The sequence below is a fragment of the Hylobates moloch genome, unplaced genomic scaffold (assembly GCF_009828535.3).
Source record: "Hylobates moloch isolate HMO894 unplaced genomic scaffold, HMol_V3 SCAFFOLD_13, whole genome shotgun sequence".
NCBI classification, from domain to species: Eukaryota; Metazoa; Chordata; class Mammalia; order Primates; family Hylobatidae; genus Hylobates; species Hylobates moloch.
In genome coordinates, this window is record NW_026652288.1 from 20,368,898 (window position 1) to 20,386,362 (window position 17,465).

Consider the following 17,465-nt stretch of genomic DNA (forward strand, 5'->3'; position numbering starts at 1 on the left):
TCATCTACATGTGGTTACATCTTACAGTTCAAGTAAAGTGTAGAAACCTTACATGCCATTATGTCCCTGTACCCTCCCCCATTTATAAAATCGTTGCCCTAAATATTTCCTCTGTGTATATTTAGAACCATAAGAGACGGTGCTATAATTTTTGCTTTAACGGTTAAACATAATTTAGAAATCTTAAGAGAAAAAGAAAGTTGCATTTGTCCACATTTTAACTTGTTCACTGTTCTTTCTTTTTGACGTTCCCAGATTCCTTCTTTTATCATTTCCTCTCTGTTGAGAGAACTTCCTGCAGTTATTCTTTTAGGATAGATCTAATGTTGACAAGTTCTTTCAGTTTTTCAACATTTGAGAATGCTAAATTTCCCCTTCTTTCCTGAAAGATACTTTTGCTAGATATAGAATTTTGGATTGATAGTTATTTTCATTTTGAATTTTGTCATTTTCCTTTGGGTCTCCATGGATTCTGATGAAAAACTAGCTGTCTTTCAAACAGAATTTCTTCCACGAATAATGCATCGCTTTGCTCTTCTGGCCGCTTTCAAGACATTTTCTTTGTTTTAGTTTTCAAAAGCTTGGTTATGATGTGTTTTAGTGTAGATTTCTTTCAGTTTATTCTGTTTTAAATTCGCTCAGCTTCTTGAATCTGTAAATTCATATCTTTTGCAAAATTTGGGAGTTTTTAACTATTATTTCTTTGAATACTTTTCCAGACCTACTCTCTATTTCTAGGACTAGTGTTATCACAAATGTTAGATATTTCGTTGTAGTCCAACAGGTCCCTGAGGTTCTGTTCCTTTTTTTCTCCTTTTTAGTCTATTTTCTGTCTGTTGGATAATTTATATTAATCTAATCTCATATTCACTGATTCTTTCCTCTGTCCTCTCATTTTATTGTTGGTTCCATCCATTGAGATTTTAAATTTGTTCTAAAATTTCCATTCAGTTTTTTTTAAATCTTCTCTTTCCTAAGATTTTCTATCTTCTTATTAGTTTCAAACATGTTTATTAATTGATCATTAAATAATTTTTATAATGACTGCTTTAAAGTCATTGTCAGATAATATCTCTGTCATTTTTGTGTTGGCATTGATTTTTTTTTTCAGTCAAGTTGAGATTTTGTTAGACAAGTGATTTTCAACTAAAACATGTACAGTTTGAGTATTATGTTCTGAGACTCTGGATCTTACTTAAACTTTATGTTTTAGATGTTTTTTTCATTATGGCCACGTAGGGTAGAGTCTAAGTTACCCATTTGACTTCTGTTGACACCCAAGGGATGAAAGGGCTCCTCATAGCTGCTGGGTAGGGGAAGCAATTCTGACTCTGTACTAGGCTTCCACTGTTACCATCTTGGCTGGGACAAGTGGGGAGTCCCTTGCTACTTCTCCCCACATGACCTTTACTGATAATATGGGGATAGTGGTGTTGGTGGCCCCATTACTGCAGGGCAGTGATGAAAGTCTTCGCTCTCTACTCAGCCTCTTCTGCGACAGTATCCTACAGCAGGGAAAGAGAGGGGGTGCTTCATTACTGCTGGGGAGAGGGTAAAGTCCACTCAATCTTTGCAGGCATGACTGGAGATGGCTGGAGTAGAGTAGAGCAGTTACTGTCTAAATGTTTCTTTCAGAAAGTATTGAAGACCAGAGGCCAGGTGCGGTGGCTCATGCCTGTAATCCTAGCATTTTGGGAGGCCAAGGTGGGTGGATCACCTGAGGTCAGGAGGTTGAGACCAGCCTGGCTAATATGGTGAAACCCCGTCTCTACTAAAAATACAAAAATGAACTGGGAGTCATGGCAGGCACCTGTAGTTCCAGCTACATGGGAGACTGAGGCAGGAGAATTGCTTGAACCTGGGAGGCGGAGGTTGCAGTGAACCGAGATTGAGCCACTGCACCCCAGTCTGGGTGGCAGAGTGAGACTCTGTCTCAAAAAATATATAATAATAATAATAAAGAAAGAAAGTATTGAAGACCAGAATATACTGCCGCAAAATGACTCTAGGGGACCAAAATATACCATCCCTAAAGATGTCTCTTGGGCAAAAGGATTATTTTAAACTGAGTATTTTGAGAAACTGGAGACACAGGAGAAGCTCTAAAAATGGAGAAGTTCCCTTTTTAAAGGGAAATTCACATCTATAAAGGACATTTCCATTTGTATGGGTGCTTTCCTCTCTGTACCATGAAGGATGACTCTAAATCACCATGGACTCTATTATCAATGCAAAGGGCACTAACTTAAATCTGCACAACGAACTTTTGTCTTGTGTGCAGTGCTTTTCTTGGTCACCTCCCATTACTGACCTCCTTTCTTTGTTTTAGTTGAAGATGGTATTTAAGTCTGAACTCAGAAGCCACCTCTTTGAGATTTACTCATTTCTCTGGGTATCTCCCATGTACATATGAAATATAAATGTTAATAAATTTATACTTTTTTTGTTAATCTGTCTTTTGTAACAAAGATCTGCCCCAAGTAAGAACTATACAAGGTAGGGAGAAGACTATTTTTTCCTACTCTATAAAACATTGCTCCTTTCCTGGTCTTTGGGCTAGAGAGAGTAGGCTTTTGTTAGGACCTTTAAAAGTCTCTACTCTTTGGTGTTTCTGGGTTGCTGGCTCCACATCCAGGATATATGTGGTAAAAAGAAAACCCAGGGAACTCACCACCGTGTTTGTTCCTTGGGTCCCAAAGTCCCTACATAGCCTGCTTTCTATTCTCTACCTTGTATAGTCTTCTTGATGTTGTTTTACAGATAATATCCAGGGTTTTTAGTACTTAGCAGGAGAAATAGTGGAAAGTCCATTTACTCTATCTTCCTGGAAGCAGAAGTCCCAGGAGGAAAATGGAATCCATAACTGAGGAATGCTTTATAAAATACATTCCACAAGGCAAAAAGAAAACGACAAAAAGCAACAGGGGGCTGGGAGGGACAAACAAACCTGTAAAGAGAAGTAAAATGACCTTATCAAAGTATATGTGGAGAATTTTACATATATTTGCCAGAATTTCAAATGTTGATTCCATTGGGTCTCAAGTAATTTCCAAAGGTAGACTGGCCCTAACTCTTGATTTAATCAACAACTGAAAACCAACAAGGGAAAGTAACTAAACAAAAGCCACATAGTGACTCTAGGGCAGAACCAAAATGAGAGTTGAGGGTTTCTGATTTCCTGTCAGTACTATTTTCACCAGTAGGCATCTGTTCCATAATATTGTCAGAGGCGTTTGAACCAGAGACTTCATTTTGAGTATGGGCTAGGAAAATGAGGCTGAAACTTGCTGGACTGTATTCTCAGAAAGTAAGGCATTTTGAGCCTCTAGATGTTTAAAGTTAAGGGAACAAATTAATAATGTTTACTAAAACAGACTCAGACTTGGGAGTGTCCAGATATCCTGATATCTGGAGAACAAAGGCATTCCTAATTTTGCTTTAAAGATAAAAATATCGATTCTTGGGCCGGGCGCGGTGGCTCATGCCTGTAATCCCAGAACTTTGGGAGGCTGAGGTGGGCGGATCACGAGGTCAAGAGTTTGAGACCAGCCTGGCCAACATGGTGAAACTCTGTCTCTAAAAAAAAATACAAAAATTAGCTGGTCACAGTGGTGCTTGCCTGTAGTCCTAGCTATTCAGGAGGCTGAGGCAGGAGAATCACTTGAACCTGGGAAGCAGAGGTTGCAGTGAGCCGAGATCACGCCACTGCACTCCAGCTTGGGCGACAGAGTGAGACTCCATCTCAAAATAATAATAATAATAATAATAATAATAATAATAATAATAATAATAAATCGATTCTTGTAAAATATAGTAATTAAGAAAATTAATCCTTTATCACAAACCCTTGTAGCAGAACACATCTCCCTATATACATAAGCATTGTACCTAGGGTGGGTGCATCCCTCCTCTTATTTTCAGGAATATCCTACTCTGTCTATGGAGGAGCTGTTCTTTCACCACTTTACTTACTTAATAAACTTGCTTTTGCTTTGCACTGCAGACTCACCCTGAATTCTTTCTTGCGCGAGATCCAAGAACCCTCTCTTAGGGTCCAGATCGGGACCCCTTTCCTTAACAATATGGTGGAGAGATGAGCAGTTGGACCAAATGGTCTTTAAGGGATATTTCCAACTTCAACCTCTGGCAGTTTCTATGACTGTCCTTAGCCCTTGCTTTCCCTCTTCCTATCTCATCTTTTTTAACCACTATGCTAAGGCTATATTAAAGAATGGAAATTTGGGGGAAGATGGAAGGGGGAAAAAAATCTATCAATAGGACAAATACACTGAACCTTGTATGTTTGAGGACTGCTTCTTGTTACATATTTAGAAAAACACCTCCCATATGAACTGCAGCTGTACAATTCAACAGGCAGGGCTGTTAACTTGTTTCTAGTTCATTACGCATGTGACCTTATGGCATTCTTAATACAGTTGAGCATGGAAAACTTTATTCAGGAGTCCTGCTGTTATCATTAACAAGGGCAACAGCACCAGCTATGGTGAAAGGAAATGCAATACAGTGGCAGAATGCCTGGGTTTCAACACTACATACTAGTTGTATAACTTTGGGCAATCATGTAACCTCTTTGTACCTCAGTTGCTTCATCTAAAATGGGGACAATAGCAATACTAAACCTTATTAGTTCTTTTGAGGAACACAGGTAAAAGCTTAGAAAGTGCCATTAGCTACTGCTGCAACTAACTGTTACATCGTTCATTGGAGGTCTGTTATAAATAAAATACTAGATAGAAGCTTTGCATATTTTATCACATTTAACACTAGAATAATCTTTTGAAGTACGGAGTATTGTTATCCCCATCTTATAGATTAAGAAACTAGGATTACTTTATTATGAAAGTCATTTATAAATGTAGTATAAAATAGTATGATCTAAAAAGATAGACTACATTTTAAAACAACTTTTGAAGCCAAAAGGTAAAGTCACAAAAACATTTCCTACCATATTCAGAAAAATCAGCAAAGCACCCAGTATTAAAACACATTACCATGACAACTATTTACTACTTCTATGATTTAAGTTCTCCCAAAACATTTAAAGGAGGAAAATAAAAACAACCTGTTAACTCTACAAGAATATTAGGCTCTGTGTCCTTGTGCTGTTTTTTGTAAAGTACTCCCACTAAGCTAACAGGCACACCCAGGATTCCTGTAGGGACTCCATATATACTATGTACTGTATGCAGAAGAAGTGTTTCTCACCGTCCTGCAGCTAGAGTGAAGAATCAGAAACATAACGTAAAAGTAAAGCGTGATGAAGCTTTTCTGTCTAATTTCTTATGAAAAAATTCCTTCATTCTATTTCTAATTTTATTTATTTCTAGTTTTAAACTTTTGGAAGAAAAAAAAAACTAGTAAATAATCGCTTGCTTGATATTTGTCCACTGTCAGAGAGTATTGTGTAAACATTTTGTGATACAAGAATAAACATATACATTTTAAAATCTGTGCTTACCAAGGCAGAATGGTTCTAATATATTCAATGGCGAAAATTCATTCTCTAGGTTCATTACTTGAAGGCCCCTTCTGATTAGCAAGGACTTGATTTTCTCAGGACACGGTTTCAATAACAAGTAGCCAGTAACATAGAGAACATATCGAAACCAGCACAAAAGTGGAGTGGCAATTCTGCCATTGGGTGACTCAGACATTCGTTCAATTGTTGGAAAGAGCAGAAAGGCGCGAATTACCTGCAATAAAGAAGCATACTTCGATGAGAGGTTTTCTTAAAGGATAGGTCCATTACTTATTGTTTCTTCTATACAGTAATGACAAACGACTGGGTTTTAGAATGACTAGAGATCTCTTCAGAGTGAGAAGAACCACCACTCCCCACCATCTCAGCCTGTAACTAGGCAAAATCACAGCTCACTGCAGCCTCATCCTGAGTGCAAGTGATCCTCCCACCTCGGCCTCCTAAGTAACTGGGACTACAGGTGTGCACCACCATGCCTGGCTCATTTTTTATATTTTTGTAGAGACAGGGTCTCCCTATGTTGCCCAGGCTGGTCCTGATCTCCTGGGATCAAATGATCCTCCTGCCTTGGCCTCCCAAAGTGCTGGGATTACACATGTGACCCACCATGTCCAGGCCCCCTCATTTCTTTTTATGCTAAAAAATATTCTATCATCTGAATGTACCATAGTGTATTTATTCATTCACCTACTGAAGGAAATACTGGTTGCTTGTAAGTTTTGGCAATTATGAATAAAGCTGCTATAAATGCCCGTGTGCACTAAGTTTTCAACTTCTTTGGGTAGATACCTAAGAGCACAATTGCTGGATCACATGGTAAGAATATGTTTAGTTTTGTATGAAATCAGCAAATTGTCTTCCAAGGTGGTTGTACTATTTTGATTCCTACCAGTAATGAATGACAGGTGCTCCATATCCTGCTGTTTCTATATCCTTTTCAGCATTTATTATCAGTGTTCTGAATTTTGGCCATTCTAACAGGTGTGGCGTTATCTCACTGTCATTTTAATTTACATTTCCTTGATGCTATATGATGCAGAGCATCTTCTCATATGTTTATTTGTCATCTGTATATCTTCTTTGGTGAGGTGTCTGTTAAGGTTTTTGGCCCATTTTAAAATAGGTTTTATATTTTTCTTATTTTGAGTTTTCTGAGTTCCTTGTATATTCTGGATTAGTCTTTTATCAGATGTGTCTTTTCAGAGATTTTCTCTCAGTCTATGACTTATCTTTTTATTCTCTTGACCCTGCTTTCTGTAGAAGTTTTTAATTTTAATGAAGTTCGGCTTATCTGTTATTTCTTTCATAGACTGTACCTTTGGTTTGTATCTAAAAAGTCATCATCATATCCAAGGTCATCTAGGTTTTCTTCTATGTTATCTTCTAGTCATTTTATACTTGTGTTTCATATTTAGATCTACAATCCATTTTGAGTTGGTTTTTGTGATAAGTATAAAGTCTGTGTCTAGATTCATTTTCTTGCACATGGATGTTCAGTTGTTCCAGCATCATTTGTTATAAAGACTGTTTTTGCTATACTCACTGTACTGTGCAATATATCCCAAAGGAAAAAACCTTATTAATTCTGTCTAATTGAGGCTTTGTACCCTCTAACCATCCTCTCCTCATTCTCCCACTGCCCACCACCCCAGACTCTAGTAACCACCATTCTACTCCCCACTCTATAAGTTCTGTTGTTTCAGATTCCACATATAAGTGAGGACATGCAGTATTTGTCTTCCTGTGTCTGGTTTATTTCACTTAACATAATATTCTCCAGCTTCATGTACATTGTTGCAAATGACAAAACTTCTTTTTAAGGCTGAGCAGTATTCCATTGTGTACATACACATTTTCTTTATCCATTCATCCGCTGATGGACACAGGTTGATTCCATTAACTTTGCTATTGTGAAGGGTTGTTCCAAAGAACATGGAGTACATACATCTCTGATACATTAATTTTATTTTATGGCACGATCCTGGCTCATTGCAGCATCCCATAAATTTTGATAAGTTGTGTTTTCAGTTTCATTTAGTTCAAAATTATTTCTTAATTTATCTTGAAATTCCTTTTCTAATCCATGTTTAATCTCCATGTATTTTGAGACTTTCCAGTTATCTTTCCTTTGTTGGTTTCTAGTTAAATTCCACTGAGGTCTGAGAGCAGGCATTATATAATTTCTATTCTAAATTTGTTAAGGTGTGCTTTACGGACCATAATGTGGTCTATCTTGGTGAATGTTCCATGTGATCTTGAGAAGAATGTGTATTCTGCTCTTGTTGGATGAAGTAGTCTATAGATGTCAATTATATCAAGTTGATTGATGGTGTTGTTGAATTCAACTAGGTCTTTACCCATTTACTGCCTGCTGGATCTGTCCATTTCTGATAAAGGGGTATTGAAATCTCCAACTATGATAGTGGATGCATATATTTATGCTTGTAGTTCTATCAGTTTTTGCCTCACATAGTTTGATGCTTTGCTGCTAGGCACATGCATGTAAAGGACTGTTATGTCTTCTTGGAGGACTGACCTCTTTATCATTATGTAATTACCTTTTTTATCCTGGATAACTTTCTTTGCTTTGAAAAGTTGGTGTTGTCTGAAATATAGCTACTCCTGTTTTCTTTTGATTAGTGTTAGCTTGGTATATTTTTCTCCATCCATTTACTTTTCATCTACATGTGTCTTTATATTTAAAGTGGGGTTCTTGTAAACAACATATAGTTGAGTCTTGTTTTTTGATCCACTCCAACAATCTTTTAATTAGTGCTTTTCTTTTGCTTTTCTTTCTTTTGTTTTTCTTTTTTTTTTTTGAGACAGGGTCTCACTCTGTCACAGCAGCCTTGACCTCCCAGGCTCAAGGAGATCCTCCCACTTCAGCCTTCTGAGTAGCTGGGACTACAGGCACACACCACCATGCCTGGCTAATTTTTCAAATTTTTTGTAGAGATGGTCTCTCTCCCTATGTTGCGCAGGCTGGTCTCAAACTCCTGGGCCCAAGTGATCTTCCTGCCTCAGCCTCCCAAAGTGCTGAGATTACAGGTGTGAGCCATCACACCAGGCCTATTTGGTGCATTTAGACCACTGATGTTCAAAGTGATTACTGGTAGTTAAATTAATATCGACCATATTTGTCATTATTTTCTATTTTCATCTTCCACATATTTTCTGCCTTTGTGGTTTTAATTGAGCATTTTATGTGATTCCATTTTCTCTCCTTTCTTAGCATGTCAGTTATACTTAAAAAAAAAAAAATTCTTCTAGTGGTTGCCCTAGAGTTTGCAATATCCATTTACAACTAGTCCCAGTCCACTTTTAAATAACATTATACCACTTTATAAGTAGTGTATCATACAAAAACAAAATAATCCTAAGTCTTCCCTCCTGCTCCTTGTGTTGTTGTCATTCATTTCACTTGTATGTAAGCATACATATAACATATAAACATACATAATCGAAAGCACTGTTGCTATTATTATTTTGAACAAACTTATCAGTTAGATCAATTAAGAATAAGAAAAATGAACATTTTAGTCTTTGTTTATTCCCTCTTTGATGCTCTTCTTTTCTTTATGGAGATCTGAGTTTCAAACCCCTATTATTTTCTTTCTGAGTTTCCTGGATCTGAAGTTTGATGTCTGACATTAATTTAAGAAATGTCTCTGTCATTATTGTTTGAAATATTTCTTGTTTCTTTCTCTCTTTCTTTTCCATCTAGTATTCCCCTTATGCATATGTTTCACCTTTTGTAGTTGTCCTGCAGTCCTTATTCTTTTTTTTTCTTTTCCCAGTCTTTTTCTTTGCTTTCCAGTTTTGGAGGTTTATGTTGAGATATTCTCAGGCTCAGAGACTCTTTCTTCAGCCATGTTCAATCTACTGATAAGCCCATCAAAGGCATTTTTATTTTACAGTGTTTTTACTCTCTAGCATTTCTCTTTGCTTTTTCCTTAGGATTTCCATCTCTCTTCTTACATTGTCCACCTATTCTTGAATGATGCCTTCTTTATCTGTTATAGCCATTAGTATATTAATCATAGTGGATTTAAATTCCTGATCTGATAATTCCAGAATCCCTACCTGTCTGGGTCTGAAGCTTGCTCTATTCTCCTCAGATTTTTTTTTTTTTTTTTTTTTTGCCTTTTGGTATGCCTAGTAATTTTTTCTTGGTAGATGGACATGATGTATCAGGTAAAAGGAACTTTTGTAAATCAGCTTTTAGCATTGTAGTAGTTAGGTGGGGGAAAGGGGAGGGGAGACACTCTATCATCCTATGATTAAGTCTCAGTCTTTTAGTAAGCATATGCCTCTGGTCTACAAACTTCTAAGTGTTTCCTCAGTATTCTTCTCCCCTCTTTGGTAGGACAGGATGGCTAGAGTTGTCTGGAGTTTAGTATTTCCCTTCTCTGATGCAGAAGGTTAGTGCTGACAAGAGTTAGGTATTTCCCTTCCCTTGGGTCAGGCTCTAATAATACCCTAGCAGGTTAGGATTTAGCTAACTAATTTCTCCTGGGGGCAGACCTTGTTAAGAAGAGCACAGTGCTCTGGCATATTTCAAAATGGTTCATTTCACCCTCCCCCTGCCAGAAGCACATAGGGATTTTTCTGCAATATTTACTTGGAGAATCTAATTGATCTCATGTAGGCAAGTCTAACAAAATAGTGGTGTTTCCCCATGAGTGGGTCCCCCTGGAGTTTTAAACTTTCAGAGTTGTTCATACTGAACCTCCTATAATTCATCAGTTACAGCTCAGGTTTTTCTACCATGGCACTGCTTCCCGTGGGGGCTTCTGTTTGTGACTGCATGCTCTAGTAACTTGTGGCTCTCGGTATTTGCCAGTCTGTCTCTCTAGTCTTTTGGGGACAGTGGTTTTCCCTGTGTCCTCCCCTATCCTGGGTCCAATAAGAATTGATTTCTCAGTTTGCTTAGCTTTTTACTTGTTAGGGTTGGAGTGGCAACTTCTAAGCTCCCTACATGTGGAACTGGAAACCAGAAGTCCTAATAACATTTCTGTATATGTCTTTTGGTGCATGTATGCATGTATTTCTGTTGGCTGTATCACTTCCAAGTAGAAATACTGGGTCATATAGTAGGCATATATTCATCTTTAGCAGATAATTACAAAGAGTTTTCCCAAGTAGTTCTACCAATGCTCTTGCAACAGTGTACAAGGCGTACAAAGATTTCTATTTCTCCATATCCTTGTCAACACTTGTTACATTTTGTTTTTCTAATAGACATCCTAACAGGTGTTAGGTGATATATCATTGTGGTTTTGATCTGCATTTCTCTGATAATTAGTGATGTTGAGCACCTTTTCATATACCTGTTGGTCATTTGCATTTTTTTTGAAGAAATGTCTATTCAAGTCCTTTGCCCATTTTTAAATTGCTAAGACAGTAGAATAGATTTCAAGTGTTCTTACCACAACAAAAGATAAGCATGTAAGGTACTGCATAAGTTATTTAGCTTGATTTAGTCATTCCACAATATATGCTTATTTCCAAACATCATATTGTACCAATCTATATACTTTCTATTTGTCAAATAAAAATATATATTAAAAAGTAAAATACAATTGAGGCTAATAACTAATCAAGTAAATGACTCAGCATAATATGTATGTTAATTAGCCATAATAAATGATTTATAATAAATGATCATAACAATTTAAGCAATAAATAATAATCGAATCAAATATGTATAATGGTAGTAAGTCACAAGTCCTATGACGGGGCAGATAAAATAATAAAAGAGGACTAGAAATTGCTGGGGGTGGTGGGATAGTTTTAAATAGGGTGTTTAGGAAAGGCTTTGATGAAAAGTGACATTTGTGCAAAGGCAGTTAGGGAGTGAGCTAAGAGATGCTTAGAAAAATAAATTTTGTGGGGAGAGGGAAGAGCATGTGCAGAGGCCATAGAAAGCTAATGTGGTGTGTTTGAGTAAAAGCCAGGTGGACAGGATTGCTGGAGCAGAGTACATGAAGAAGAGAGCAGTTCAAGTGTTTATTAAAATGTCCTCGGTGATTTAAAGAATATAAATGGTTAATTCAGTTAATACCAAACTAAAAGAAGAATGTACCACACAGATTCCAGACTGGTTATGTAACCCATAGTACATAAGGAACTTCAGTTTGATCAAATCAGCTGGCAGAAACAGGAAACAATCCATTACTTTTATAAACGATCCTTTACTGTGACCCATGTTAAGCAAAATTGCATGTAAGGGAAACTCTAAAAATATATAAGCAACCACAGGGTTATATTTGGTTGATCTATATCAATAACAAATTGAGAATTAAAATGCACTCTGAAATAATGGGAATGGACCAAAACAATAACGAAGTTCTAATATGTACACTGAATGCGTCATTGCCTTGTAAAAATATAAGAAGACCAAAGACCTTATCACAACTAATACTTAGTTGATGAGACTGGTTTTCCTCTCTTGCCTTTGGAGAACAACAATTATTACCTGCTGGGTGAAACTTTTCCTAGATATTGTAATGATAATTTCAGTGAAATTTATAGTCCAAATTTGGTAAGTCACAGTAATAAAAATTTTTCATTCTTCATATTGGTAAAAAAAAAAATCACCTAAGTCAAGGAAGTATGCCTAATATGATAACACAGCTATGTGGTGAAGGTTTCCAAATCTGTGTACATGACCAAACATTTTTTTATGTTACTATCTCATTAAAAAAAGAACTCCCATGTTAGCCAATTCATTCTATCCTAAGAAAACATTTTCGCATATTTCACATTCTCTTCTGATATCTACCAGAATCAACTTTTGATAATGAAGTACAACCGTGTTTTCTTGAACAGTACAGGAAGGTAAATACGCACACTGGGACTTTTTATACTGGATACATTTGCAGGGTTTAGAGGAAAGTATTTTGATGCTTATTTTTCTTGAATTTATTATTATTGTTGTAATCATTTTTCTGAAAAGAAGCTAAGAAACAATTTGAGGTATGGCCACAAGGTAAGCAGTATGGTGCTGAGGTGTGGATTACGTTCAATCTGTTTCATTAAATAGGCTTTAAAAAAACAGTCAATCTTAAAAATCCTTAAAAGACTTCACCTGTTTATATAGCTTATTACAGATGCATCCATTTTTCTGGGAGAGCGGCAATGATGCCTATGTGTTATGACTAAGTGAAGCTGCAACAAATAGTACTTCAACATCTTCAAAAGAACATTATCACTGCCACTCTGCCTATTCATTTATTAGTTTAACCCAACTGATGTAGTTATGGCAGGGTGCTTCCCCACTGTACAAGCAGAAAACAAAAAAAATAGCACACAGTTTCTCTTTTTATATGACTGCAACATTTGTAAGGCATGTCTTAGCCAACATGCAATGTCAACCAGACAGCCTTCAAAGATAAACTTGCTAGTTGTCAAAACATAGGTCTAGAAGTAATCCTAGTTTAGTTTATCTCCTCTTCCCATAATGCCATATGTTCCTCTCCTTAGGATCACACTGGAAACACAAGGCTAGTCAGCTTATTTACTAAGTATGCAGTTTATAAACTGCAAATGCCATTACATTTTAATCAAGAGCTTGCTTTTTGAGATTTTCTACTGTCTTAAAAACTTCGTATGTCAGAAAGATAAGAATATGCCTTGCAGGGAAGTACTTGGATTAACAGTAGTAGTAATAGCTTACTATTTTCTAGGTACTACACTTATGCACTTTATATATATTATTTCATTTAATACACACAAAAACCTTATGACATTCCCTCATTCCACTGAAGAGAAAACTGAGGTTCAGCCACAAAGTGACAGAGATATGAATTCAAGCAGGATGACTTCTGAATCCAAGCCATTAACCTTTATATATATTATATAGTTACATACAAAATAAGTTATTTGTAATTGTTACTGTTTGGAGGCAATTTTCTTGTGGTTGAACCAATTACTACTATTATTGTTAGATATGGGCTAATCTTTACAAGTGTCTCAAATCATTTAGCTCCAGAAATAATTAAACCCATATCCTAAGAAGTAAAGCATGAGATCTTTCAACTGATTACTGAAACAAAATTATGCCATTTTAGTATGTTTCACTTAAGATGGTACTCAAGAAACTAACCACTTTTGCCATTTTCCATTCATGTGAATTATATTCAGACCTCCAGGGCAGAGATTTTTCTACACTTTAATTACCTGAATGTGAAAAAAAAGCCATTTCATACGTTTAATCTTCATGTCACGGTTGTTAATTATAAGGAATGTTTGCATATTTGCAGAGGTGTTTACATAACTTATAACTGCACAAACATCTGAAACTTAGCTTCAATATCTTCCTATAGCCCATTCTTCTCAAGCTTTTATCATTTTATATTCTCTGCACTTATTTTTATTTTGAATGCAAAATGCTGTTCTCCTCAGCTTGAAATCTCGTGGAAACCACTTCGTTTTGGGCTGCTCCGATTCAGAATCACTGAGAGCTCATTCAGAAAACAATGATGCTCACAGGCTCACTGCAAATTATTCTTTACCTGCTGCTCTACAGTACAACTATCTCTTAGGCACCTGTTATTTTGAATTAAACAGTGTTCTCCAGGTAGCCTCAGAATTCAGTGAATAGTGAATAGCAAACCTTAAGGTCTATAGCTACAAAATTCTCACATGACTACTATGGCCTTTGGCAATATCAGGCCTTTCTCACGGTTCCTAGAGATAAAGCTACACAGAATGTGATAGGATGGCTCTGCTGATCAAGAAACTGCTACTTGGCATAAACTTAGAGCTGGAGTGCTATGTACGGGTCAGGAAGCACACACACACCCCACCAATATGTTTGGCAATGGCACTGGGACTGTTCTAAGTTAAAAACCCCAATATTTAAAAGTGCAGGCCTAGCATGATTGGGAGGGGGAGCCATTCATTAGATCTATTGGTTGTTCATTGGTTTGTTCATTTGTTCATTCATGAAGATATACTGAGTACCTACAGTATGCCAGGTGCTATGCTGAGTGCTGGAGACACAGGGGTGACAAGACAAAGTCCCTGCCTTCAGAGAACATAAAGTCTAGTGGGAGAGATATTTAGAGAGGTATCAGGACGTGGGAAATGAAGAGTAAAATAGAAACATACGAAATGGGCACTCAAAATTTCTTCCTATAAGGGTCCAGGAACCTTTGAAAAGCAGCTCAGAAAGAAATTTTCTTGACAAACACTGCAAAGTGCTGATGATAGAATACAGGGTTATTCAGCGAAACCAGTAAAAAAAATTATTCCCTATTTAACTTTGCTAAAAGATATTGTGAAACATGTATACTTCAGTTCCATACACTAAAATGCCATTTTTATACCAGTACTTAGATGAGGCAAAGGTATCCATGACAGGGTTTCAGGCCAAGGATTAATAATACAATGCAAAGGCCCATAGCCAGAGTCATGCATAGGGCACACAGCACAGCCCCAGCCACAAGGGACTTCTGCCACAGAAGCTGCCCCAGGACACTCCCAGCATCTAGGAAGTCAACTGGAAGGCAAAGAGTACAGCTTTCTTGTTCAATGTTATGTGGTAAGAAGCAAATCCATCAGTTAGGGCAGCTAAGACCCCATGAGATAGAGACTAAACCTTGGGAATATAAGCAGTTAACTCACACACAAAAGGTTAGGCCCAAATGGCTGAAGTGTGTTAAGTCCCCATATCAGCTTTGATAATGGAACAGGTTAGGATCTGTCCTGCTTGGTTGAGGAAAGAAGACATATCTGATGTTTATTTCTTCCTCACAGGTCTCTGAAGGGGGTTTCCTCCTCCCATTTACTCCCAGAAAGAACAGGTTCATAAGGGTAGCATCCCTCCTGGTGGTACCATGGTATCTCCCAGACTCAGCAATAACCGAAATTTAGTTCCTGATTTTTACCTCTGCCTTACTAAACTTTTTTTTTTTTTGAGACAAAGTCTCATTCTGTAGGCCAGACTGGAGTGCCGTGGTGCAATCTCGGCTCACTGCAACCACCGCCTCCTGGGTTCAGGCAATTCTTTCACCTCATCCTCCCTAGTAGCTGGGATTGCAGGCACCTGCCACCACACCCAGCTGATTTTTGTACTTCTAGGAGAGACGGGGTTTCACCACATAGGCTAGGCTGGTTTTGAACTCCTGACTTCAGGTGATCCACCCACCTCAACAACCTCCCAAAGTGTTGGGATTACAGGCGTGAGCCACTGAGCCCAGCCTGCCTTACTAAACTTCTGAGGTCTCAGCTTCTGCAGAGCTTAGAGAAAGGACAACTGACTCTGGGGAGACTCTTAACTTCCCTAATGGGACTGGATAGCATTGCTGATAGCCTTTGTCCATCAAAAGTACCCCCACGGTATTGGAAAATGCTCTATGATGAAACTGGGGATCATATACTCTGTGTTAGTCAGTAACCAAGAAATTCACCTAACTCAATGGCTCTAGACAGTTGTTCAATAAATACAGCTAATATTTCCAATTGATAGAACTAACTGATGCTTTTCAAATGCATACAGCAAAAGTTTGCATTAAGTAATTAAGCACATTTGTCACCATTAAATCAAAGACTAATTTTGTCATTCTACCAAAAAGACACATGCACTTATGTTCATTGTTGTGCTATTCACAATAACAAAGGCATGGAAACAACCCACATGCCCATCAGTGGTAGACTGGATAAAGAAAATATGGTACATATACTCCATGGACTACTACACAGCCATAAAAAAGAATGAAATCATGTCCTTTGCAGCAACATGGATGGAGCTGGAGGCCATTATCCTAAGTAAATTAATGCAGGAACAGAAAACCAAATGCCCATGTTCTCACTTGCAAAAGGAAGTTAAACACTGAGCACATATGGACATAAATATGGGAACAATAAACACTATGGACTACTTGAGGATGGGGCGATTGAAAAACTACCTATTGGGTACTATGCTCACTACCTGGGTCACAGGATCTGTACCGCAAACCTCAGCATCATGCAATATTCCCATTTGACAAACCTGCACATGTATCCCCTGTATCTAAAATTAAGGTTGAAGTTTTTTTTTTAAAAGCAGTCTGATTTTGAAATAATTATATAATATTCTCGATTAAGTTCCACCTTTCTTTTTAAAGGTAAAAAGCATATCTTTTATTTTCAACATTGTAAAACCTTTATGTAAAGGTTTCCTGGAATGTAGTTTCCACTAGTAAAGTATAATTACTGCATGAAAGATGCGCATTCTGTTAGGGACAGTACCCTGTGACTGCTTCCAATTAGTCCTCCTACAGATCACCATAAAATATGTGGTTTCAGACTTTTATTGTAAGGTAAAAATGTTTCCTTCCTTCTTTTGAAAAATTACTACAAACCAATGAGGAGACTACGAAACAAACGTAACCTCTATCTTCAATGAATCTAGGAGATAGTTGTAACAACAAGCCACAATACACACATATGCTCTCCCTCAGTCTTAGAAGGGTAAATGCTCTGCAAACGCATTTATTCTATTTACACGTTTTTAACTTATTCTAATAAGTTAAAAATATAATTTCCATTCATCCATTGATTTCAGGGGGAAAAACTTCCTTAATATAAAGAAACAACAGATTGACAGATATTAGGTAAAGCCTCTAACATGAAAGACAGCACAACAAATATAAAAGAAACTCAGAGGAAAAGACAATGAAGAATCAGACGAAATTGTAATTTGCTTAGAGCTACGAGAAAATACTGTATCAATGATGAGTGGGATATAAAAGAAACACTCAGTAAACAAAGTGGTATTCTTTTTCTTTTTAAAATTTATTTAGTTTTATAGAGACAAGGTCTTGCTCTGTTGCCCAAGCTAGAGTGCAGTGGCATGATAATAGCTCACAGCAGCTTCAACCTCCTGGGCTCAAGTGATCCTCCTGTCTCAGCCTCCTAAGTAGCTGGAACTACAGGTGTGCGCCACCACACCAGGCTAATTTTTGTTTTTTTTTGTAGA

At 37.2% G+C, this 17,465-nt stretch overlaps 1 protein-coding gene across 5 annotated transcripts in view; it reads right to left on the reverse strand.

Annotated features, from left to right (window-relative positions):
• LDAH (lipid droplet associated hydrolase) overlaps positions 1–17,465 on the reverse strand; it is a 130,699-nt gene that overhangs the window by 53,598 nt on the left and 59,636 nt on the right. For all 5 annotated transcript variants that reach the window (XR_004251275.2, XR_004251273.2, XR_009209340.1 and 2 more), the window contains exon 5: positions 5,480–5,714. Coding sequence is in view for 2 of the 5 variants with exons in the window: in XM_032172343.2 (XP_032028234.1) it covers positions 5,480–5,714 (235 nt within the window). In the remaining 3 variants the exon portion in view is untranslated. The remainder of the gene's footprint in view (positions 1–5,479; positions 5,715–17,465) is intronic.